This window comes from Phaethon lepturus, unplaced genomic scaffold (genome assembly GCF_000687285.1).
Source record: "Phaethon lepturus isolate BGI_N335 unplaced genomic scaffold, ASM68728v1 scaffold7520, whole genome shotgun sequence".
NCBI classification, from domain to species: Eukaryota; Metazoa; Chordata; class Aves; order Phaethontiformes; family Phaethontidae; genus Phaethon; species Phaethon lepturus.
This window is the reverse complement of record NW_010511096.1, coordinates 31,814-54,290: the sequence shown is the minus strand read 5'-3', so window position 1 is coordinate 54,290 and position 22,477 is coordinate 31,814. Positions and strand designations below refer to the sequence as shown.

At 35.3% G+C, this 22,477-nt stretch overlaps 1 protein-coding gene across 1 annotated transcript in view; it reads right to left on the bottom strand.

Annotated features, from left to right (window-relative positions):
* BRWD1 (bromodomain and WD repeat domain containing 1) overlaps positions 1 to 22,477 on the bottom strand; it is a 57,563-nt gene that overhangs the window by 3,409 nt on the left and 31,677 nt on the right. The window contains exons 28-39 of the mRNA XM_010282758.1: positions 19,293 to 19,354; positions 15,277 to 15,432; positions 14,873 to 14,993; positions 13,136 to 13,261; positions 12,422 to 12,497; positions 11,662 to 11,706; positions 10,905 to 11,051; positions 9,624 to 9,776; positions 9,179 to 9,348; positions 7,294 to 7,529; positions 5,945 to 6,133; positions 4,479 to 5,459 (exon numbers count right to left, since the gene is read on the bottom strand). Of these exons, the coding sequence (XP_010281060.1) occupies positions 4,479 to 5,459; positions 5,945 to 6,133; positions 7,294 to 7,529; positions 9,179 to 9,348; positions 9,624 to 9,776; positions 10,905 to 11,051; positions 11,662 to 11,706; positions 12,422 to 12,497; positions 13,136 to 13,261; positions 14,873 to 14,993; positions 15,277 to 15,432; positions 19,293 to 19,354 (2,462 nt within the window). The remainder of the gene's footprint in view (positions 1 to 4,478; positions 5,460 to 5,944; positions 6,134 to 7,293; positions 7,530 to 9,178; positions 9,349 to 9,623; positions 9,777 to 10,904; positions 11,052 to 11,661; positions 11,707 to 12,421; positions 12,498 to 13,135; positions 13,262 to 14,872; positions 14,994 to 15,276; positions 15,433 to 19,292; positions 19,355 to 22,477) is intronic.

Sequence of the window (22,477 nt, the reverse complement as noted above, 5' to 3'; positions counted from 1 at the left end):
ATTATGCTTGTTTTTGAAGTTTCAGCAGTTAATTCATAAGATGGAATGCAAGACCAAATGATAAAGGAGTCCAGCCTTTCTGCAGCACACTATCAGAATATTAAATCTATACTTCTATACAGAATCTTAAATCAGGAGCAAATTTGTATAAAGCTCATCTAATTTTTTAATTAAAGTTTTAATTAAGCTTAATGAAACTACGCACTGAACATCCTGAATGAAATGCTGCAAAGGTACAAACAGATTGCACAGGCAGGAAGAGAGAGGATTAAACAAACTCCACTACCCACAAAAACTGGGGGAGCATTTCAAAGAAAGGCACGAAGACATGAAGACCTTGTCCATCAAGTTTATCACTATGACAAGCTGTCCTGGAGCTCATGCCATCAAACTCTAAACCTGGAAGCCCAGGCTGCAATACTGTGTAGGAATATCCAGCCATACCTCCACTCAGCTAATCTGCAGGCTGTACTACTGCCTAAAAAGTATTTCCTAACCCCTGTTGACCAGGTACGCAATTTATGTGAAAACTTCGCTTTAAGGTTGGGTTTTTTTTTAATATCTACAAAAACATGCTATCTATCTAAAATACATACTATCTAACATATAATACACATTACAATACTATAAACATTATGTCTTCTATATTAAAATATACTATATTTTATATGTAGCAAATATATTTAAATATATTTAAAAATAACAAAAGCAAAGTTTCCACATAAATTGCTCAGCTGGTTAATTGTGTAGTATATATACAGTTATATATATATAAAATATTTATTTGAAAATAAATATTATATAAATACATATAGCCCTATATGTATTTAAATAAAAGCATGCATATACTCCAGCAGTACACAATAACAACTTTTAGAAGTACAAACAAGTTTAGCTTCCTATTTAAAGTTAGCTATTAGCCTCTTTTCTAAAGAGCAACACATGCATCAGTTTGGCAAACCACAGTAAACTAGAGATATGCTAATAGCACATCTCTTCTTGCATCTACTGACTGTTGAGGAAAAAAGTGAGCTAGAAAGAAATTATCCAAAAAGTTTAAGACACAAAATGTGAGTAAAAGGAGTTTTGCTCTAAGTTAGAGCTGGAAGACAAATGAACATTTCACATCCATGGGCATAAAAGGTACAATACAGCAGAAGCTACAGTTTAAAGAGGGTGTTAAAGAATTGTCAAGAAGAGAAACCAGACTTTCATCAAGTTTTAAAACACAATGTAAATAGTTAAAACATCCAAGTTACATTTAAAGGACAAGCTAAAGTCAGTTGTTGCATTGTTCAGTGTTGGTTACCCTGTATGACAGCTTCTACATATTTAATGGAACATGCTTACACAAAAAGTGTAAGCAAAGTTTTTTAAAGTTTTAAATTAACCAGCCTTGTTTTCCCCTTAAAAATTAGGTGTTAGACAAGCTTGATAAAGGAAATGTTACCAACTGCCTACTCCAAAAACTACAAGTTCCCTCTAGGTGAAGTATCTGTAAAAACACCTTGCCTTGCTGCCAAATTAAGTCTCTTCAAATCTTCTCAAAGTAATGGTACAAGTCTCAAAAAAATTGCAACCAAAAGAGTTTCATATTTGACTCAGTAGTTCTGACATACGAAGCACATTCAAGTAAGATTTTCAGTTCTATAAAGCTATTAAATCCGCCCCCCCAATTTTCTTAAGTTTTAGAAAGTGACTACAACAACATAGTTCTGACAAGTCTAGAGTTCAATAGCCAATTACAGAACTCAGCCGTTCTTTATTGCTGCTCCTCAGGTCCATCTGGCATTCTTTCACATTGCTAATGTTTAAACATTAAGAAACATTTTCAGCATGTTCAGCAGCTATAAATACAAAGATCTTTTTAGTACAAAAGAAATAAGAATTCCTTGTGGAAAACTGGCAAGATAGATTCATTTTGAGACAAACATTTTCTTCGTAAGAGTCTTAAACTGCTGCATTACAAGGGTGTATCAAAGCCATTACCTGAGAGGGCACAAAAATGTGAAAGAATCAAACTTACAAGGCTGTTACAAAATTCACTCAGTCTGGGAGAAAAAAAACCCACCAAAAACACGCTGTCAAAAATAATCCTTTCCCCCCACCTTATTTTTTGGCAAGGCAGCATTCAGTTGACATTGAACACCGGAAAGGAAGCAGCTTGGACATAGAAAGATTTTACTTTCTGATAATACAGTACTGAAGATATTTCTTTTCTCATTTGCCAAATTACGTGATGTAGGAAGTAACTGAAAACACTGATAGGAATTTTTGCTCCAGAACCTTCAGGGTCTTCAACCCTGATCGAATATTACGTGAACCAGAAAAGTTTAATTCTGTTCTGGATGTTTGGTACAGAAAACAACCAACCAACCCCCATGATCCTGAGTACCTTTTTTTTCTTTAATTCCCTTGTCTTTTGATAACTATTTGTGGGGCACTAAATTCCTGTAAACCCATGTGTTAAGACTAAACAATGCAGACTTTGTTTGAGGGAGGTGGGTGAGGAAGACTGCTGGGAAACATTAGTCTTTGCACCATAATAATAAAACAAAAGTTATATCATGAAGTCTTGAAAATAAAAAGAAATGCTATAAAAAGTGTGTGCAATAGTTCACACAATACAATCCTGTACATCAAACATATTAATTTTCCTTTTTGTGTAACTGCAAGTCATGAGAGCTCTCAAAGCCTGAAAAATTTGCTTTACTCACTGTAAAGCATACTGACAGCCTGCACTTGAAGCTAATGATCCAACTGCATCTATTGCCACTTCAGAGTATTCTCTCAAGTCAAGTCTTTCAAAAGTGCTTAAGATCCATCACTATTTTTTTTTTTTTTTTTTTTTTTTTTTTTTTTTTTGTTTTTGTGGGGGGGGGGGGGGGGGGGGGGAAACACCACAAAAACCCCCAACAACAGTTAAAATTCCTAAGGAGTTTATCAAGGTTCATAATCTGGTCTCTGTGATTCAGTGACAGGTCTGGAAGAATTAGATCAAACACCAACCTCTGAACAATCTTTCAAATTTTAAGTCAGGACCAATCCCCTAACAATATGACGACACATAATGTACAGAACCTGTTTTAATAAATCTTAGTATCATTCTGATAAGCTTAAAAAAAACCCCAAATTCCAAATCATAATGTGTCAGCCAGCACACACAAGCATTTGAGTGACAGGCAAAATTACAGACAAACCAAAACACAAAGAACTAAACTTTTTGAAACAAGTGGAATGGTACATCTTGCTTCTGCAACTAATCGTAATTTCTGCCTTCAGTTGGCTGCTGTTAACTGCTTTACAGAGATCTTCTCATGTAATGTCTTATCAGTATGATAATGTAGTTAGAGCAGTGACACAATGCTTCAGCTAGATACAACATTGCTTAGACACCCATGAACCTATGAAACTAAAGCAAGCCAGGAATAGGAGGGTCACCACTGCACCAGTAAACAGCACCGCCCCCCCCCCCCAACTTCCCCTGCAAAACCACCCAACTCCTCCCTGTCTGTTAAATCTGGGAGAAGCCAGACATGCATCAGAACACTACCAATGCAGCAAAGCGCCTCTCTGTCTTAAGTACACTATGCATCACTGACAGAATAAAATCAAAAAGTCAAATCAAGTTAAAGATTCCAGTGTACACGATGGAAGTAAGACTAATTAAAACACCTTTCAAACAAATTAGTTTTGAAAGACTATAAATAAGGTTACTTCAACTGAAAATAATGGTTGCAAGTCTGTCTTAGCACAGACAATTTCAACAGAAAAGTAAGATAATCTAAAAGTAGCAACTATTACTTTACCCACAAACTTGAGGTAACATTACTACAAACCAGAGGGATTTCGTTACTGAAATTCTCAAAACAAGGAGCAGGCCAAAAGAAAGAATGTACTGCTCTTTTTGAGATTTTCTACTACCTTAAACTGCATATCATAGAACTCATTCACACAACCCTTTAGAATATTGCTTAAGTTTTGTGCCAACAACTTGCAAGGCAGCATTTCTCAAATCTAACTGCCACAACACACATGCACAGCAGTATTACTTCAGAATAGGTATATTAGAATTAGTTACTACATACTGCTCCATAGATAAGCAAGTGCAAGTTAAATATGGAAAGAACAGTCATGATTTGATGACAAATTTTTCATACAGAAATGTATTGCCTGAATTGCACAAGAACGGCCAGCGTTCAGCCTGAATTCTGAATACCACAGAACTACATCAAACTGTAACAGTTTTCTCCCAGTGGTGTGCTTGGGAACCTCTCAGTTCCAAACCTGTCTAGACTTCTAGACACTGTTGCCATCATCATCATACCTAACAGTTCTCCTTCCCCCATTTATAGCTATTTTTGAACAAGGCACACTATTACACTTTGTATAGTCCAAATCCCCCAGTCATTAATCTTATGTTGTGTCCTTCATCTAGTCAGTATCAAGAGTTAGTGCATTAACTTTAAAAATTTTACCTTTTCTAACGATTTTTGTTTTTCCTTTTCTCTTCCTTTTTTTTGTTTTTGAAGAAGTTTCACAATAATTACTGTTATTGGAATCTGCCTCAGATCCTGTATCAGAAGAGTGACTGAGGCTGGCACCAGGTCCAGATTTTGAACTCCCTGTAATTCTAGTTGGCACCAAGCTCTCCGAGACAAAACTTCTCCCATCCTCTCTGTGTTCTGTTTCAGATTCTGCTGTATCCTCTAAATCACTCAAGACTTTTGCTTTTTTTAAGGGAGCAGCAAGCTGCAGACCAGTTGCTTTTCTGCCATTCCATCGATCCGATTCAGAATCTACTTCATCCTCAGAGTTGCTCACTGCAGGCTTCTTATGTACTGATGTTGATTGATCAGAAACTTTTTGACTGCTCCCATCCTCTGAATTATGGCTTTTAGAGTCCTCCTCTGAAAAGTCCAAGGTGGGACTTTTCATTTTGGGAGATACAGAATGGACTGTCCCACGTAACTGCTTATGGCCATTACTTTGCCAGTTTTTCTGCTTCATCTGTGTGTCTGTCTCAGAATCTGAAGTTCCATTTTCAGATTCACTAACAAATTTTCTTCTTGCAGCAGATGAACCAGGTTGAGAAAGAATTTTCCTCTTGGTAAGCTGCTCTTCTAATTCTTTTTCGCTTTCAGACTTTAAGCCTACGTCATCCTCAGACCCCTCCAGTAACATTCGCCTGGCTGCAGCTGAGGCATTTCGGTGAGGCAGTTTTCTATTCTTGCATCCAATGCCAATACTTTCTGAGCTTGAAACCTCTTCCTCCACATCACTCATTAGCCTTAACTTATTAGCAGCTACAGCAGCACTTCTGCGTGGAGTTTTCCTATGTCTACCAGTACTATTACTGAGTGACTCTGATGTCACCATTGAAGTATTTTCAGAGTCACTTCCATATAACTTTTTCCTGACAGTTTTTCTTGTATTCCCATTTTCTTGAAGAAGTGTTCCTGTAAAGGGAAGGAGAGATTAGTATCAAATATAAAAAGAGCAGCTTCTTAAGTCTTGTCAAATCTGAAATAGGTTCAACCCACAGACAGGACAAGTGAAATACACTCCTAGTAATAGTTATATGCTTTTGTTGTCCAAGAGAAATTATTTAGCTATGTCATAAATTTCAGATTCATCCTAGTTTTGTGAAAATTAAAACTTCTTTACAGATTATTGCTTTTACTTTCATTAGGATATAAAATGTTGCAAGACATTGCCTCTCACTAGGCTCTTGGTTTCTGCTCTCCTCCCTGAAGTACTAAAAAAACCCCCACCTTTTTAGAAGTTGAGTGTAGTATTTTGAAAGCTTCAGAACTACCACCAATCAAAAAGTATCTGACATACACAACAACTTAAAAAAAACAGTAATTACATTTAGTTATATACACACACACACATACACTTGTGCTATTAGCCCTTCACAAGAAAACTACTCAAGTCTTACCTATTTGTTTTCTCTGAGCAGCTCGATTTCTAGTTATCCTACGACTGTTGTTCTTTCTTCTACATACACCATTGTGTAGCGGAGGTGACACAAGAGCCACAGAGCTTTCTTTGCTGTCTTCTGAGCTACTTGTAGAGGATGAAGATGAAGAAGCAGATGAAGAAACCAAAGAACCTTCTATTTCACTTTCTGTTAAAAAAAAAAAATTGTCAATTAGAATTCTACACACAGTTAGTTTCCAGTTAAGAGCTACATTGTGTTGATCCAAGAAATCTTCAGAATTTTCTCATGATATTGCCTTATAATACACTATTATGCCTTTATTGTCTTACACGTATGAAATTGATAGCTCTACAAAATACACCACTCCATATTTATAGTGCTCAGTGCTAAGAAGCTTCTTTAACCTGTATTTTAAGTCTCAAGTAAAATAACACAGCTGTTTCCAAATATCAGAATTAAGAGAAAAGCATGTTAAAAAACAACACAAAACATACTCTAACGGATCTCTGTTACCAGGACTTGCGTTATTCTTCTTTGAAAGAAATTGAATTTTTGTCAAGCTGAGGTGCAGGGGAAGAAGGAAAAGGCAGGAAGGCTTTTATGTCTTGGAGAACTTCTGTCATTTGCTAATTTTGGATGACAATTTTTATGTAACACATATATGGGTGTATAACCTGTATTTTATATAGTACAATTTATCAAATACACTACATTTTCCTCTCAAATAAGAAACATCCATTCACTACAACCACTGTCCTAGAACAGCTGCTTGAAATGAAGCAATTCTATAATTCTATTTGGTAAGACTTAAGAGCATCAAATAACCATGTAGTTAGCAGGTCAACTTTTTCTTATCATCAGTTTTACTCAGTTCAGCTTTGTTGCGAATCCCTATATAAAAGCTGCAAAAAACCTGAAACATCCACTTGACTGCAAAATGGATATACAATCAAGACAGCTCTGCCTCCAAGAAGCAAACTATGCTATTGATAGATTTCTGTTTAGGTACAAGCTTTTTCATTAATAAAAGTTAAGTAAACTTACCACAGTCTATGGGATTTTAAAGCAGAAATTTCTATGTTCAGTACACAGATCTTTTTATAACATTCAGTAATGTACTTAGTGTCTAAAATTCATTAAAATACACAAAATTCTGTATTACACAAAAACCAAAATGCACAGAAATCTTGCCTAAAAAAATTACACATTAAAAATGCAAACCTCATTTAACAATTTAGAATGCAATTGCAAATTATGGCAATTATAAAGGAAAGGAAACATTAGTGGACAATTCATAGATAAGACCAAGATGAAAACCCTCATCCGAAACAGATTCCATTTCTGACCTGATGATAATGCAGAACAATTTGTTAGTGTTGTGGATCTAGCTTTTCCATTCCTTTCAAAGGATGCCAGGCATGCAGAATCAGAGGATTCACCAGAGGAACTATGGTTGTAATTGTTAGCATTCGTTTTATGGCTTGCAACACAGGCGGCTCTGCTTGAGGTAGGTTGAGTAAAAGAATCTTCCTGCTCAGATTCAATTTTTGCCTGAGACTTTACTGGTTTCTGCTTTAAATTTCTAGCAAAAGGGGAAAGAAGTAAAAGCAACACAGGTTATAAAACTATAAGAAATAATGGAAATTATGTATTTTAACAACACTTCTCTTAAAGCTTAACTAACTGTATGTCATACAATTTTGTATTTATGGAAGGGTAGTTAGATTTGTGAGCTAACATGGTATGGGACAATTTTACCATTGACAAAGATAAGCATTAAGTATTGCATTCCTAGTGAAGTGATGTAAGAGGAGACTGCTTTGAGAAACAAAGTTGCTGTTAATGCACGCCTTCTAGATAGCAATGTCCTCTTATTGTTCAACAGGAAAGTGCAACAGCAGCCTCAATTTCTGTTGAATTCCCAGTCTCATGTTCATTGCACATAAGCCTCAAATTAAATGCTATGCATACTAACCTTATGCCACAATAAACTTGAGTTCCAAAGACACAAAGAAGGTGTACCTTTAGTGAAAGTTTATTGTCTAAAATAAAATGTGTATTTGTAGAGAAACTCACTGATTCTGTTCTCCCTTATGATAGATGCTGGAATGCTACATGCAGTCCTGACAAGTCACTTTCACAATTAGAACTACTGTTTTGTCAGTTGCTTCCTTACAGCCACAGGTTTTCACATCTAGGCACACAAGATGCATATACTTTTTTTGCTATCCAAACACTCTCCCAAATAGTCCCAAACCTCAGTTCTGCTGAGCACCACCGACTTGTAAACAAGTCACAATTCTTCAGATACGAGTACAAGTGTCCTTTTGAAGGAAAATTTCTGCCTATCCTCATGTTTGTTTCTTTATTACTCTGGGAAGAAATAAGCACCCCAAGAATACTCCCAGTAAAGGTTAAAGCTCATTGCCAAGTATGCCTGTAACATAATCCAACACGTATACAAAGTAGAATTTGAAAATGTAGAACTAATCCACTGAAAATTTAAGAGAAGACAGATAAACATGGCAAAGAAATGTATTCTTAGCTTTTTTTTTTTTCCTCCTGAAATCCCTTATGCTTGTCCTTTCATTGACAGAGAAGAAAGGCTGGACAGCAGCAGAAAGGTAGCAGCAGAAAGGTATAAGCTCAGTTTCAATGATTTACCATGTTCAGTTTTGTATTTCGTCTCACTTCATCCCATATGCAAATTAAGAATACAAGAGTTAATCAAGTCAACTAGCAGTTATGTCAAAAGTTTGATTTCCTTCAAAAGAGACAAGGCATATCTAGATACAAATAGAATCCTAAGAAAATGAAAATTTCTGTAACTTCTGTAAGACTGACTTCTGTACTTGATAAAAAACACAAAATATATGCAGCTTTGTAATCTCTCTAATAAATATAGAAGGTAAATCTTTGTTTCATAACTCATTATTTCAGTCAGATGACATACTGTTTTCCTGACTGAATTACTTTAAAAAAAAAAAAAGCAAAACCTCAACCTTTTCTACTCTTCAGTGCCTTCACTGTTTACAGGTAGTTTTATACTACAAAAAACCTGCTTTTTTTGCATGTCTTTCCTACTGCAAGAGAAGTAATCATAAAAAGTCTCACTGAAGTTACCTAACGATTTAATAAACCAGTTGTTCTCTTCTTCATAAACTAAATATGACAGTCAATATGAATATTAGTCAGCTGTGATATATCTCTACATCTTCATAATTTGGTTACCTGAGCATTTTGGGAGGATGCTGCACTGAGCTTTGATTATGAAATCTTCTAGTATACCTCTGGTTTCTTCTTAGTTTTTCATTCTGTTTCTGACCATTTTTGAAATCTGAAACAATTCTTCTTATTTTCTCTTCAAATAGTGCTGATAACCTCAAGGTCATACTATAAATCTAGGTAAGAAAGTCGTTTATATTAAAAGCAGAACCTTTCATCCAAGAATAACATTCCTAAAATTAAAAACTGTACAGAAAAGAAGCAGAAAAGCATGGCACACAATCCTACGTAAAATTAGATAAACAGGAAATTAACATATTAAATATTTTTGTCATACTTCTCACCACTATCCAACCAGCAGCTTTATCAAAAGTACCAATAAACAAATTAATTCCAAAATAATACCTCATTTCATTAACACAAACATAACCCCCCTGATATTAACAGCTACCTTTGATTTTTTGTTTGGAGTATAAGATTTTGCATTACTAAATATTAGTCTTATATCTTTGCACAGTTCCATTGGAGTGTCATAGTTTCCAGCTTCCAGAGTTTCTTTCACTGTACCAAAGTCCATTGGAGTGTCTATAATATGTCTGTAATCCTAGATAAAAACATATGAAAAAAGATTAAAGAAGGTATAAGGGAAAAATAACACTTTTAAATTTTATTTCTATAATTGCAGGGTAGCTAAGGTGACCGCAGATTATCTTAACCATCAGCTGAAAACAGAAGCACCTACCACAGCAGACAGCAACGCTTTTGCTGAGACTAGTTGAGTCTCCACTACAGTATCCCATACAAACTTTTGCTCATTTTCAAGGTCTTCAGAATTTCCAAAGTATCATGATTTGATACAATGTCACATGCTTGCACATGCAGATTTCCAGTTTCAATTCTCCTGAGTTTCCTCAATAAAAACTACCCAGTAACAGTAATATGCAAGTCAATGTTTTTATTGTTAATCAAAATGAGAAATGTAAATAGTAATGTAATCCTTTCCCTGATGCATTTTACTATGAGAAACAAACTGATCTGTTTAAAAAAAAAAACCCACCCCACAAAACAACAAAACAAACCCAAAAACAAATCAAAAACATCTCTGTCCCTCATGTTAACGAGTTTTAGAGAATCTCAAGGTATTTTCAAAACCTCAAGTGAGACCCAAACTCAAGATGTGAAGTCCACAGGAACACAGCTGCATGCTTGTTAAGAAATTTTTTTCTTTGAAAAGTTTTTTGGGTTTTTAGACAAAGAGAGACCAAACAGTTAGCAAGAATACCATGAACAGCTAAGAGAAAGAGAAGGAAACAAAGCAAGTTTATAGCTCAAGCTCAGAAAACAGGTTTTGCAGACTATGTCTCAAGAAACTAGTTTTAATTAAGAACATACAGATTTATTAAAATTTTTTCTCTATAGGGGAAAGTAAGAAAGCAAGCAAAAAAAAAAAGACTGAAGGTATCAGGATATTTGTAGACACCACCATTGCTCTACAATTGTTTTGTGTTCTGTGTCAATATTTTGACGGATGTTCTGTTGATGCAGGAGAACATAAAGCTCACAGTTCTAAGCACAGAGCAAAGCAAATTTCTTTCAATGGTTTGAGACTAAAGCCATAAAGAGAACAAACAGCTCCACAATCAATGCGGAGGTCTTATTATGGTACCAAATGCTAAAGAGGAAAAAAAACAAATAATACTTATATCTTACAAGGTTAATAAGAACAACTTACAGGATATTGATCCAAATCAACCGGCTGCCTGAAAGGTTCAGAATCTTCACACTGGAAAATTAAATTCACCAGTTCCATACACTGCTTCTTCCAACAGTTTTCATCATAGCCAGTTTTCATGTTTTTTCCTTTTTTTAAGCCCCGTCCCTTGGAAAAAAAAAGTTAGAAAAAACATTACTGAGATATAGCAAGAAAAACTAAACCTGAGAATCTGTCTGGAATTATTTCTGTAGCAGAAAAATGCAATTCCAAACATACTGGGTTTTAACAAAAAGAGCACTATACTACTAGCAGACTTTTTCCTAATCTTTATTAGTAAACTCTGAAAAATTATGCAGTTTTCTTTTACTATCTTTCAAGGTTTTTTTTTTAATAATAACTAAGGCACACAAAAATATACCTTCTGATACCAAATAATTCTCAAAAGATTTGAATAATATCTGTCACTCAAAATATTTTTTCCCAAGCATCTTAGCTAAATAATGCTTTTATTGCAATATTGTACAGATAACCAGAAACAGTTACGCTGAACAGTACAAGATTTTCCTAGACAACTATACAAAACGAGTATAGAAGCATTAAACCCGCAAAGACCTATTTAAGCAAAGCTTTTACTTCCTTAATACCATTGGAAAATTCTGTTGTATGACTTTTATAAAACCAAGCATCACTCCCACAAAATTTCAATACAGTCTGTTAACCGATTTTTCCCGCCAGACCCGATTTGGGTATATATGGTAAAGATTAGCCAACTCACTTTTCTTCTTCTATATGATGTTCTCGGAAGACATTTTTCATCATCCTGCACAAAATCAAATCAAACGTCTTAAAAATTATGTATGAAAAAATAGGTAATGGGTGCACAAGGTGTCATTAGATTTGATACTGTGGTAAAAACATACAGCACTGCAGATAGCATTCACTGCATAACAGTGTCTATTTACCTCTATAAGACTTAAGATAAATGCACTTTATTAAATTCTCAATGAGGCAAATTGATGCACGATTCATATTGTGGTATGCAGAAAAATTGAGAGCCGAAAAGTAACACTGCAATAGTTATACAACTTGTCAGCTTTTAGCATTTATGACCATAAGAATGACAAGTTTGACCTTAAAAATAACCAGATGCATATAATTAAAAATACAGTGAAAGATAGCTACTCATGAACTCCTGAAATACTTATATTGCACTACTGCACATTAACATGCTTCAGAAATACAGTGCCATTCACAAAACAGAATAATTGTTCTAGCTGATAGCACACAGTCATAGTACAAAATGCCTATTTATTACACTTCTTAATGAATATTGGCAACTAAAAATTATTTTAATAAAGCATCTCCTCACATAGTTCCCTACATTCATAATATATTCCATGTTTAGCTATGTAAATGTATAAATACACACAAACATCTCCATAAAAATAATTTAGCAGTTTTACCAAAAATATTTGAAGGCTGGTAGTATTTTCTTACCATCATACATTAGTGGAATTATCCACAAAAAAGCTTACCAGATCAGCATCAAGACAATCTTGTTCATCATCTGTTGTGCTACATAGTTCAAAAATGTTTGTGCAGTCCTGATCACTGTAATGCAATTAAAAATCTGTTACTGGAATAGCAAAAACCCAGCTACAACCAAAAAGCTACACATAAATTGGAAGCCAGTAACTAAGAACTAAATGAAATAGAAAAAAATCACAAGATTATTATAATATTAACAAAGTAATGTTATATCTGAAAAACTGCTATGCTGTACATTTCAGAAGTGGTGAGGGGAGGAGGGTGAAATTTGCATTAGGGATTTGAAAGGGGCCTTCACACCTCACCTACCTGCAGGAAGACTGCCTACACTAACTTATTTCAAACAGAAACCTGTCAGCTGAATTAAGTCAGACAAGCTGCAACAACAACTTCTACACATGTGCCAGACAGCACAGAACTTAACTTTACAGATTGAGCTACTTTCATATCAAGTGACATTTTGATACTATAAATACCAGTGAATGTTACCAAGGGAAGAAGTTAAAATGTCCCTAAGGCGAACATTTAAGTATTTCCCCGGTTAAGATAATACTCAAAAAGAATTGTACCGATTTCCCGCAGTGTATTGAAAAATAGAAAGGAATCAAAAGAAGCAGGATTCACAACAAAGGGATATTAAACTGTCCCACCATTTAAGAGCACAAGTATTCAAGCATTATTTACATTAAAATGCCACTTACTTGATAAACTTTAAGAGCTGGGTAGTGATCTTTTTTGCAGCTCTAGCAATCGCACTCCCAGGTTCATTGAAGGTCCTAGCATTGCTTTCAATGTATCTTACTTCCCAAACCAATGCAGAGATTCTCCTTAAAATTAAAAAGCATTGCACCTTTAATACTAAGCTGAAAAGCTTAAAAATCGCTACAATTATATCTTAGTAATTTTCTGTCCATATTGGATTAAGATAGAAGTCCTTTAAGTCTCGTTAGACTAGCTACAAACTTTTCATTCACATGGAAAACTGAAGTATGTGTGTATGTATATGTATACAAACAGACACACTCACTCCAGGAAGCAAAACCAACAATGCACATCTTTGCTCACTCATTTTCCAGCTCACTATTGATAATTCATCTTCAGAAAGTTTGTGAATTTCTATCATGTTTTGGTTTAATTCTTAAAATTCAGTTAATGCAACTAGCCAAGTAAGCACTAGCATTTGTTGCCACTAAATTATAAAAAATTACTGCAAAATACTACTGAGGATTGTGGATGCCCCAGATTCTTTAAAATTTTTTTTTAAAAAGCTTACATTTGACCTTATTCAAAAATGAGGGGGAAAAAGTATAATTTAATCACCACTGTAAATTATAATATTTATTCTGGAAACATCAGAAGTTGCTTGTCACAAAGCCCTGTCAAATGGAACACAAGTTGTGTAGTATCTTAGTAAGTCTCAACTAGTAAACATAAGGCAGAAGAAATAAAAAAAAAGTGACAAGAAGCTAAATGTAGTTATATTTTTAAAGACATCTCAGCTATGATCTTTTCTGTCTTCCCTCAAATACCTTGCCTTGAGGCCAACGGACCAGTCAAAGCAGTGCCCTCTAAGATGACAGATTTGTAGGAACTGTTGCAAATTAAAAATTGTAATTTGATAGAAATAAGCTAGCACAACTATGTAATTTCGTTTTTATCATTCATTTTTCCAATTCCTTATAACTGTGAAGCAGAGATACCCCAAGTTTGCAGCTCTTCACCTACAGAATTTCAAACTATCTCCCAAGACACTATTTCGGTCTTATGTAGGAGGAAAACAACTATTAACGTCTCTTCACTGTATTTACAGAAACACTGAATGCAAGTCCAGATGACCACCACCCTTAAATCTCTTTTAGAGCTATGGATACCCAGCAAATTATAACTTTATCATCACTACACTTCAGTTTCTTCCCTCCTTCTCTACCATAAGTTTTTATCATTTAAAATGCCAGTGGTAATATTTAACATTTCAGCACTGTGTTTAAGACCATTTCTGAAAGTAATAAGCACTTAAGATCTTAACCCTCTTCAAGTTCAAAATAACTGAAGTACAGCACTTGAAAATCTGAATTAAAGTCTTCAGCACTGAAATAGCTTCATTTAAAAAAAAAAATCCTAATTTAGAATAGCAAATTTCTCAAACAAAGAATGTCTGCACAGTGTTTACTGTAACTCTGAAAACAGTACCAATATAGGCTGAAATCAATTTTCTTGAGAATGAAGCAACTTAATAAAAATGAATATAATGTTGCACTTACCAAGCATCAGAGCCCTGCTACAAAACATTAGTGATGTTGAATTCAGCTACTGGACTATTAGTTTTCAAAACTTTTGTAAAAAGAGTAATTGCTCTTCTTACTAAAAAGAGTTTAGAACTTCTCACAATGGACAAACTCAAGGCCACATTCTCCCTTGTTTCTACTGCTAGTACTAACCTGTAAAATCGGTTAGCCAGTCTTGTCCGAATAGTGTTCAGGTCTGTTGGATAAGCAATCACAGTACAGTACTTGGGATATGTACACAGGTCAACTGGACCGGCAAAAGCTGCTGAAATGTCTGTTAATAAACAGCAAGGTTAATTAAACTATTTCAAAGCTGGTATGCATATGACAATTGAGCCAGCTGTTCAATTGCTATGTAGAATTATTCTTGATAAACCAATGATGTCTAGAAATATAAAAATCTCAGTACAAACAGAAAGAACTGCACATAAAAATGTATGAAGATTTACAGTACTTTATCATAGGGAATTCTTAAAGGATGCCATGGATATTCCAGAGACCTGTTTATAAATGTAATGTTAGGAGAGAACTACCTGAAGCTTAGATTGCATGCTCACCAAGAGTCAGAAGCTGATCAATACCACTGATAATCCGTTCACACGCTTCATCACGAGATCTCATCCCCCATTCCCCTTCTTGGGGTTTGTATAGTAGCTTCTCCACCTCTTCAAAAGTCACAGAAACACTAGCTCCTAATTCTTCAGGCTGATCAACTAAAGAGTGATAGCAAATAGGCAAGGGGAAGAAGTAAGAACACAAAACAAGAAGATGAATTGTTAAGTACTCATGCTTATTAAATACTCGTACGCTCATAACTGACAAAAAAATTCATGCCTTAAAGTGGAGTTTGATGCTAAGACTGTGGTGAAAAGTACACAAAAATGCATACAACAGCAAAGAAAGCCTTTATTCGCCTTCTCTACAGTTCTGGATTTCCAGAAGACTCTTTCCTCTCTTCATCTAAGCACTAGGCTTAAGCTCATTTATATGCTTTTGTTTGAAATGCACACCCTAAACTTCACAGGATTGTAACTTAGTTCAATGAGTCAATCTGTGCCCCCAACCTTCAAACATGTGCAAGATAGGCAATATACTTTGTGACATCCTTCCTGGTATTAACAACTGTGATCTTTGGGACATTTTACAAAAATATTTGTTTTGAACATGGCAGATTAATTGTCTCAAAGCAATCAGAACTAGTAGAAATATAAAGCTGTATGTACGGTTCTGTAGAAAGAGTCAGGCTTCCAAAGACTAATGCAATCTCGCCGATGCAGAATGACTTGAGTAGAAAATGTATTATTCCTGAGTATCTTTCCCCCTCAACTCCACAGATTGTTTTTAGTACATCTGCAGTTTCTGCACTTCCATTGTTTTTGAAAAGCTAAGTTCCTAATTTCATTTAAGCACTTCAAAAGGAACAAGCGTGTGAAGGTTCCTGATCAGACACTGTAGGTAGGCACTATCACTTCTTTGTACCAAATAGGACAACCTGAATTAGTAGATAAATTATTTTTTACTAGCAGATAAATTCAACAGTATAGAGCATGTAGGCTTATAGCTAAAAACTAACAGTAAGAACTTCCATTAGTATCCGAGAGTCTGTCCATTAGAAAGGAAAGCAAGAAAGAGGATAGGGTCCTTGTCAGTGTTACGATGACTGTAAACCATGAATATGTTGCATACAAATTCTAAAATAAATTTTTACCTTCAGCTGAATAGGGTTAGTCTTAATAACCCAAAGTCATTTCTAGTTCTCTGTTCATTATTGCATTGATGGAGCCCTAACAGTATTTGTTATCCACTGAAATAGTACCAAAGATGAAGCAGCTTTTCAAGAAACAAATGGATAAAATACGAAAAGGCGCTAGGAAAAGCTGAAGAGGCAGAGGTGATTCACTTAAACGATTGTTCTAACTCATCTTCAAGCTGAAAGAAATTCTGCAACCAAACTTCCTGAAGACAACACTAAGAGAAAGCAGCAAGTAATGCTTCTACACTTACATAGGGTCGTGTCAAGGAGAACTCAACACGGTATCTGGTACTCCATTGCATAAGCGCTCAAGAGGGATTTTCTCCTGTAGGAGTAACAACTAAAGCAGAATGACAGACTAAAAACAAACAAAACTCTGTCCTTCTCAACAAGCATGTAAAGATTTCTGCTTTGTGTTCTTTGCAGCACCCTGGTACATGTGACACAAGACTTCTCATAACTCCTGGTATGTTTTTTATATTTTTTTTTATATATATATATACACACACACACACACACACAGTATGACCATATGGTCTAATCTTCAGGAGTAAATGGGTCACAGTAAGCTGAACCCCCAAGAGGAGGGTTACCATGCTTACAGTACAGGTACAGACGGTTAATGTATACAACAGCCAGTCCACACCAATAGTGGTTTAGTAAGCAGGCTGCTGAAAACTGAACTTTCAGGTCCCCGTGCACCAGCTTTTCCTGGTCTTGACAGCATTGTCCCAGACAAGACACAAGTTTGGCATCTGCTACTGTATCTTGATTATCAGGAGACAAAAAACTTATGCTTGCAGGATACAAAAGGTAACAAATTAAAGTTGTGACCTGCTAGTTAGTCGAACTTCAGCGTTGTTCTTCTCCCATATATCTTAGTAAACTGAATGAAGAAATATTTTGAGAGAAGAGTGACAAATGCAAGGTACAATTTCAATTTGATCTGTAAGTACTTGAATTGAAGAAAGGAAGAGAAAGCAAAGGGGAAGGAGTTTAACTCCTGTTTTATACTGTATTGTTAACATTAATAATGCTTTCTATAAATGCACAAAACCTTCCTGTAAGAGCTTTACTTCCCTACAGAGTGCTATTTTCTGCCTGGAAAGAAAGGTAGAAAATAAGGAGTTCCAGATATCTGCAGACAATTTTTGTCCTTCCTCTAGCTTAGTGGCTGCTTTGGTACTTCTCCTTGACCTGTTCAGAGGCTCTTTTCTCAATTCTTTGACCTTCTCCACAAAAGACACACTAGCTTTTTTTTTTTTTTTTTTTTTTTGGTGTGTCCCATCCCAGTTTTCCTATGGTAAAGTCATAGCTCCTCAGATTAATCAAAGCATAAGCTCTTAACATGGCAAAGTAACAACTTATTAGATCAAAGAAAGAAGTTAGAATTTGTCTGTGATACAGCCAGTAAATGACAACTTACACATCTAACACTATCCAGATTTAAATTAACGTCTGTAAGATGTGTCTGTCATTACATTGCCAGTGTAGCGATTTCAAGAATTCTAGTTCCTTCATGCTTTCGAACTGAAGTGGTTGAGAACATTACTCTTTATATTTCAATCCATAGGAGGAAGTAGTGATAACTAATACACTGATATAAACAGCACTTAAAATAGTATACAGCATTCAGAAGAAATTGATACAATTTGTCCTGTTAAGAGAGTAAATCCTGACTTAAGTTCACACATAAGGCTTGTGAGCCTCTAACAATAATACAACTGTCTCTCAGTGACACATATGGGAAGCATTAACCAGTTCATGATGAATAAGAAAAGCTTCTGTATGTTAGAGGAAACAGGTGATGAGAAGTGGAATGTTTCAATTAATTCTGTGTGTGTGTAAAACCAAAATCCTGCTGATTACTTGTTTTCTATAAACTAAAATGTATAAAGATTTCAATTTCATATTCTGATTTCAGACTGTTTTGCTGAATTTGTCATCACAAGATATGACTAAAGCAGCCAGCTAGCACTTCAAAGATTAGACAGTCAGATGGCTACTGAGAACATCCACATGTGTACAATATACTCATATTTAAGAAAAGAAATATAGTATAAACCTTTCTCATGTCTGGGAAACAAGCTAACTCCTAGAAAACATTAATAAGAAAACCAGTATCTTTTTGACAGCTTATTCAGTAACTACTCTCTCAGTATTTCCACAAGCTTTCCTCCTTCCACCCACCTGGTACTGACAAGCACTGGAAAACTGAACTGATTAAGATAAGCCAGGAATCCCAACTGTTTCATTTACAGTTAATTTGGATTTGACCAGCAAACTTCATAAATTGCTGTTTTTAAACTACATGCTGTAAGGATTTGCTGACTGGGAATTTTATATATATTCTTCCCCCACCCCCTTATACTATAATGTGTTAGAACAAACTAGTTTTCTGAAGCTTGAGGTTTTTTTGAAACTTGGTATTTGGAAGTTTCAGGTTCTATTACATAAGCCAGAGCTACACATTTAAATTATTTCCTTCAAATTTGCTCTGGAAGATTGCAAAGGGAAAAAATATAGGTATATTCAAGGTATTTCAACAAATCTGAAGCAAGACTGTCTTTAAAAACTTTCTTGCTCAAACACACAAAACCACCCTGCTGACATTGTCTATAATTTCAAGGATAACTATTACCATATCAGTTCCACCTGTTAAGTAGATTTGCACAATGGATACTGTACTCTAATGACTTAGTGGCAGGAGTTGCAAAAAAGATAGGAATCATCTAAGGTCCACTACCTGCATGAAACAAAAGAATCAGAAAGAGGGAGAAGCGCACATTAAACTGTTTTATTACGTGAGTTTCTACCTACCATTATCAGGAACTGGTTCCATGTCCCACGGGCTAAGCTTTTCAATTTCACCATTGTCCCATCTGATTCACCAAGTTAAAATACAAAACACAATAATAATGTAAAGTTATCTTGACTCAGAAGTATTATCTCCAAGCATATTTAAATCACAGAATTAAAATATACTGTATAAACATGTATACAAACAAAAGCATTAGCTAGCAATCAGCTGTCACAGTGCAAAAAAGGAAACATTCTTCATAATTAATGTCAAATTAAAATTGTGCTCCTGATTTTGGCTACACGTAACTTACCCAATATAAAAATTAATTTTACAAAGCCCGTATCAAGAAGTTGCTGAAGAAAAATAAGCCATACACTTGGAAAAATGAGGTAACAACATCAAGGGGAAGATGAAAAAAACCACACAGGAGAGGGGATTTTTTTTTGCTAACACAGCAGTAGTTGTGCAAGTCCATGGAATGTTTCAGAGAAGGGAAGAACAGTAATTGAGGTATTTGGTATATTAACACTTCATTTTATAAAGCATACCACGTTAAGACAAAGAAAAGACTAAGTATAAAAGGAAGAAACTGAAGTTAAATAAGGACCAAGAGGAAGCAAACGCAAACAGTTGATACTAAGTGCATCTGCATATTCACCCTGATACTTAACTACTAAGTATAAATATCAGTTTGAGATCTCTCAAAATCCTACCACATTTGGGCAGATTTTCACCTGTTTTTAACACCACAAAAAATACCAGTGAATTTTGGTATCTCAAATATAAGAAATGCTCGACCAGATTACCTTTACACCCTACTGGTCCAGCTAGACCAGTAATCTGTGTCTCTGAAACTATTATTGGGAGATGCTATTTACAGAGACCATATGAACCTGATAGAAGTCCATTCTACTCGTACTTGCAGCACTCATGATCATTGTAGTCTTCTAGGCACGTTTGTGAATACATCCCAAACAATTTCTAATACCTTTTTGAACCTGCTAATACCGTTTCCACAGACTCCTGTGTAAATGTATTTCCAAAGTTCACTACCCCCAATGTTATAAAAACCAAGCACAAACTCTTTTTAACTAGTCCCCTACAGATTTTAACATGCACTTCTAGTTCTGTCATTACAGAATTTGGTGAATAATAATTCTCTAGTCACCTTTATGATTTTGTGAACTATGAAAACCACCCCTTTCACCCTTCTCTTCCATCTGAAGAGTCACTTTTTTTTTTTTAATCTTAATCCACAAAGCATCTGGTACATACTCTTTAACCATTTTAGTTGCCCTTTTCTGTACCTTTCCCAAAGTCATTACATCTTCCTTTAGATGCTGAGATTTAAAACGCATTAAGACAACAGCATACCACCGTGCCAGAAAGCAGTGAGCAATACTGTTTTGTCCTTGATGTCCCTTCTGATGGTGACCAACACCTTGTTGGTTTCTGTAGCTGCCACTCCACACACAAACAAACTGTCAATGACTACCCTCAACATTCCTGTCTTCAGCTGATTCTACTAATGAGCTCAATGTCATATAAGCATAAATGAGACCATTCCCTCAGATGTCATACCTAACATAAAGCTGCACTGAAAATTATCTGGTACTTTCTTAACCAGTCAGTTTTACGAGGTCCTTCTGGAAGTCCTCACTTTTAGGGTAATAATTTGACTACTACCTGAAATGACTTCCGATACTTAGACTTTGGATATTTCACTCCGCATACCCTCCAAGAGGCTTAGGAAGACACTGAGTAAAACTGGTTCCAGCACCGATTCCTGGGGAAGCCCACCACTCCAGCCTAAAATATGATTGTTAAGAACCACTCTTTTACATCCTATCCTTTAACCAATTTTTAACATAAAGAAGTATTTGCTCCAGTCCTATGTCATCTTATTTTAACATCTCTTGAAGAGAAATCCTGTCAAGGGCTTCTTGATCCAAATCCAAATATATGCTGTCCACTTTATTCATACGCCTACTAAGTAAGTCACAGAACTTCAAAGTGGGTAGAGAGGCAGAATTTCCCTGTACAGATTCAGTGTTGGCTCTTTCCTACAGCTGGGAGCTTATGCTCAATAGTAGTATTTTTTCTTATAGGCACATACCAGAAACTGAAGTCAAATACATCAGTCTACAGCTCACCAGCTTCCCCCCAGAGCCTCTTCTGGTGGCAGGAGTTACAATAAGCAATCTGCCAGTCCTCTGGTACAGGGTCCAACTATAGGACAGTTTGCAACTTTGCCAGGAGTTTCTTATCAGAGTTCTTCAAAAGCTTGGGTGAATGCCATCTACTTATTTATGACTTAGTAACTTAGATATTTGGTCTACTGCCTCCTGTGTATTTATTTTAAACAAACTGAAAATTGATATGATCATCCTCATTTTATAACTAAAACTCTGTGCTGGCAAGAGCATCTCTCCATTATTTTGGATTACCCACTGACTTAAGAAAACTTGGATCCATCCACATTCAGACTGTTTGATGTTTATGAACTAACAGAGTTCTGAAGGCTCATCTATTCAGTTCTCCATCCCAGTTAACATACAATACTTCAGAAGTTGTTGGTATTCATAAATGTACATACTACCTCAAAATATTGCATGAAAAACTATCAATACAGGTTAGTACAACCCAAACCCCATTTAGTTCCACTTAAGCTCCATTCATCCAGGTAACACAACTTTACATATTATTAAGCTGCTTTTTCACAAATACCTATTTCTGTCTGGCCAATAAAATAAAAAAAAAATCCATTTATACATCTTCTAATTATTTATTATCTATACAACAGTGATGGTGATAATTTGAGATTATTCCAAAGAGTGTGACAACCTGGTTACCGATAAGACTTTCAATTAAGTTATGTGCAATTACTCCCTTTCATCTCATTTGAATGTGGTTTCCCACACTCCCCATCATTGAGTGTTTTGAAGCCAACTTTCAAAGGTTGTTTCTGGTATAAAATAAAAAGCACTTCTACTCAGCTGAATTAGCAAAATTCTACCATCTGAAAAAGCACCATAACCTAAATCCTGAGTGAAGAACAGAGACAGCATATTGCAGTTTTTCCAAGACACGAGTCACAACCACTTGTGTTTAAGTTGTTTTTTCACATTTAAACAGATGTAAAATGCAGTGTATTTCAAAGTCTTTTTGCATCCAATGTATAAAGCATATGAATGCAAATTAG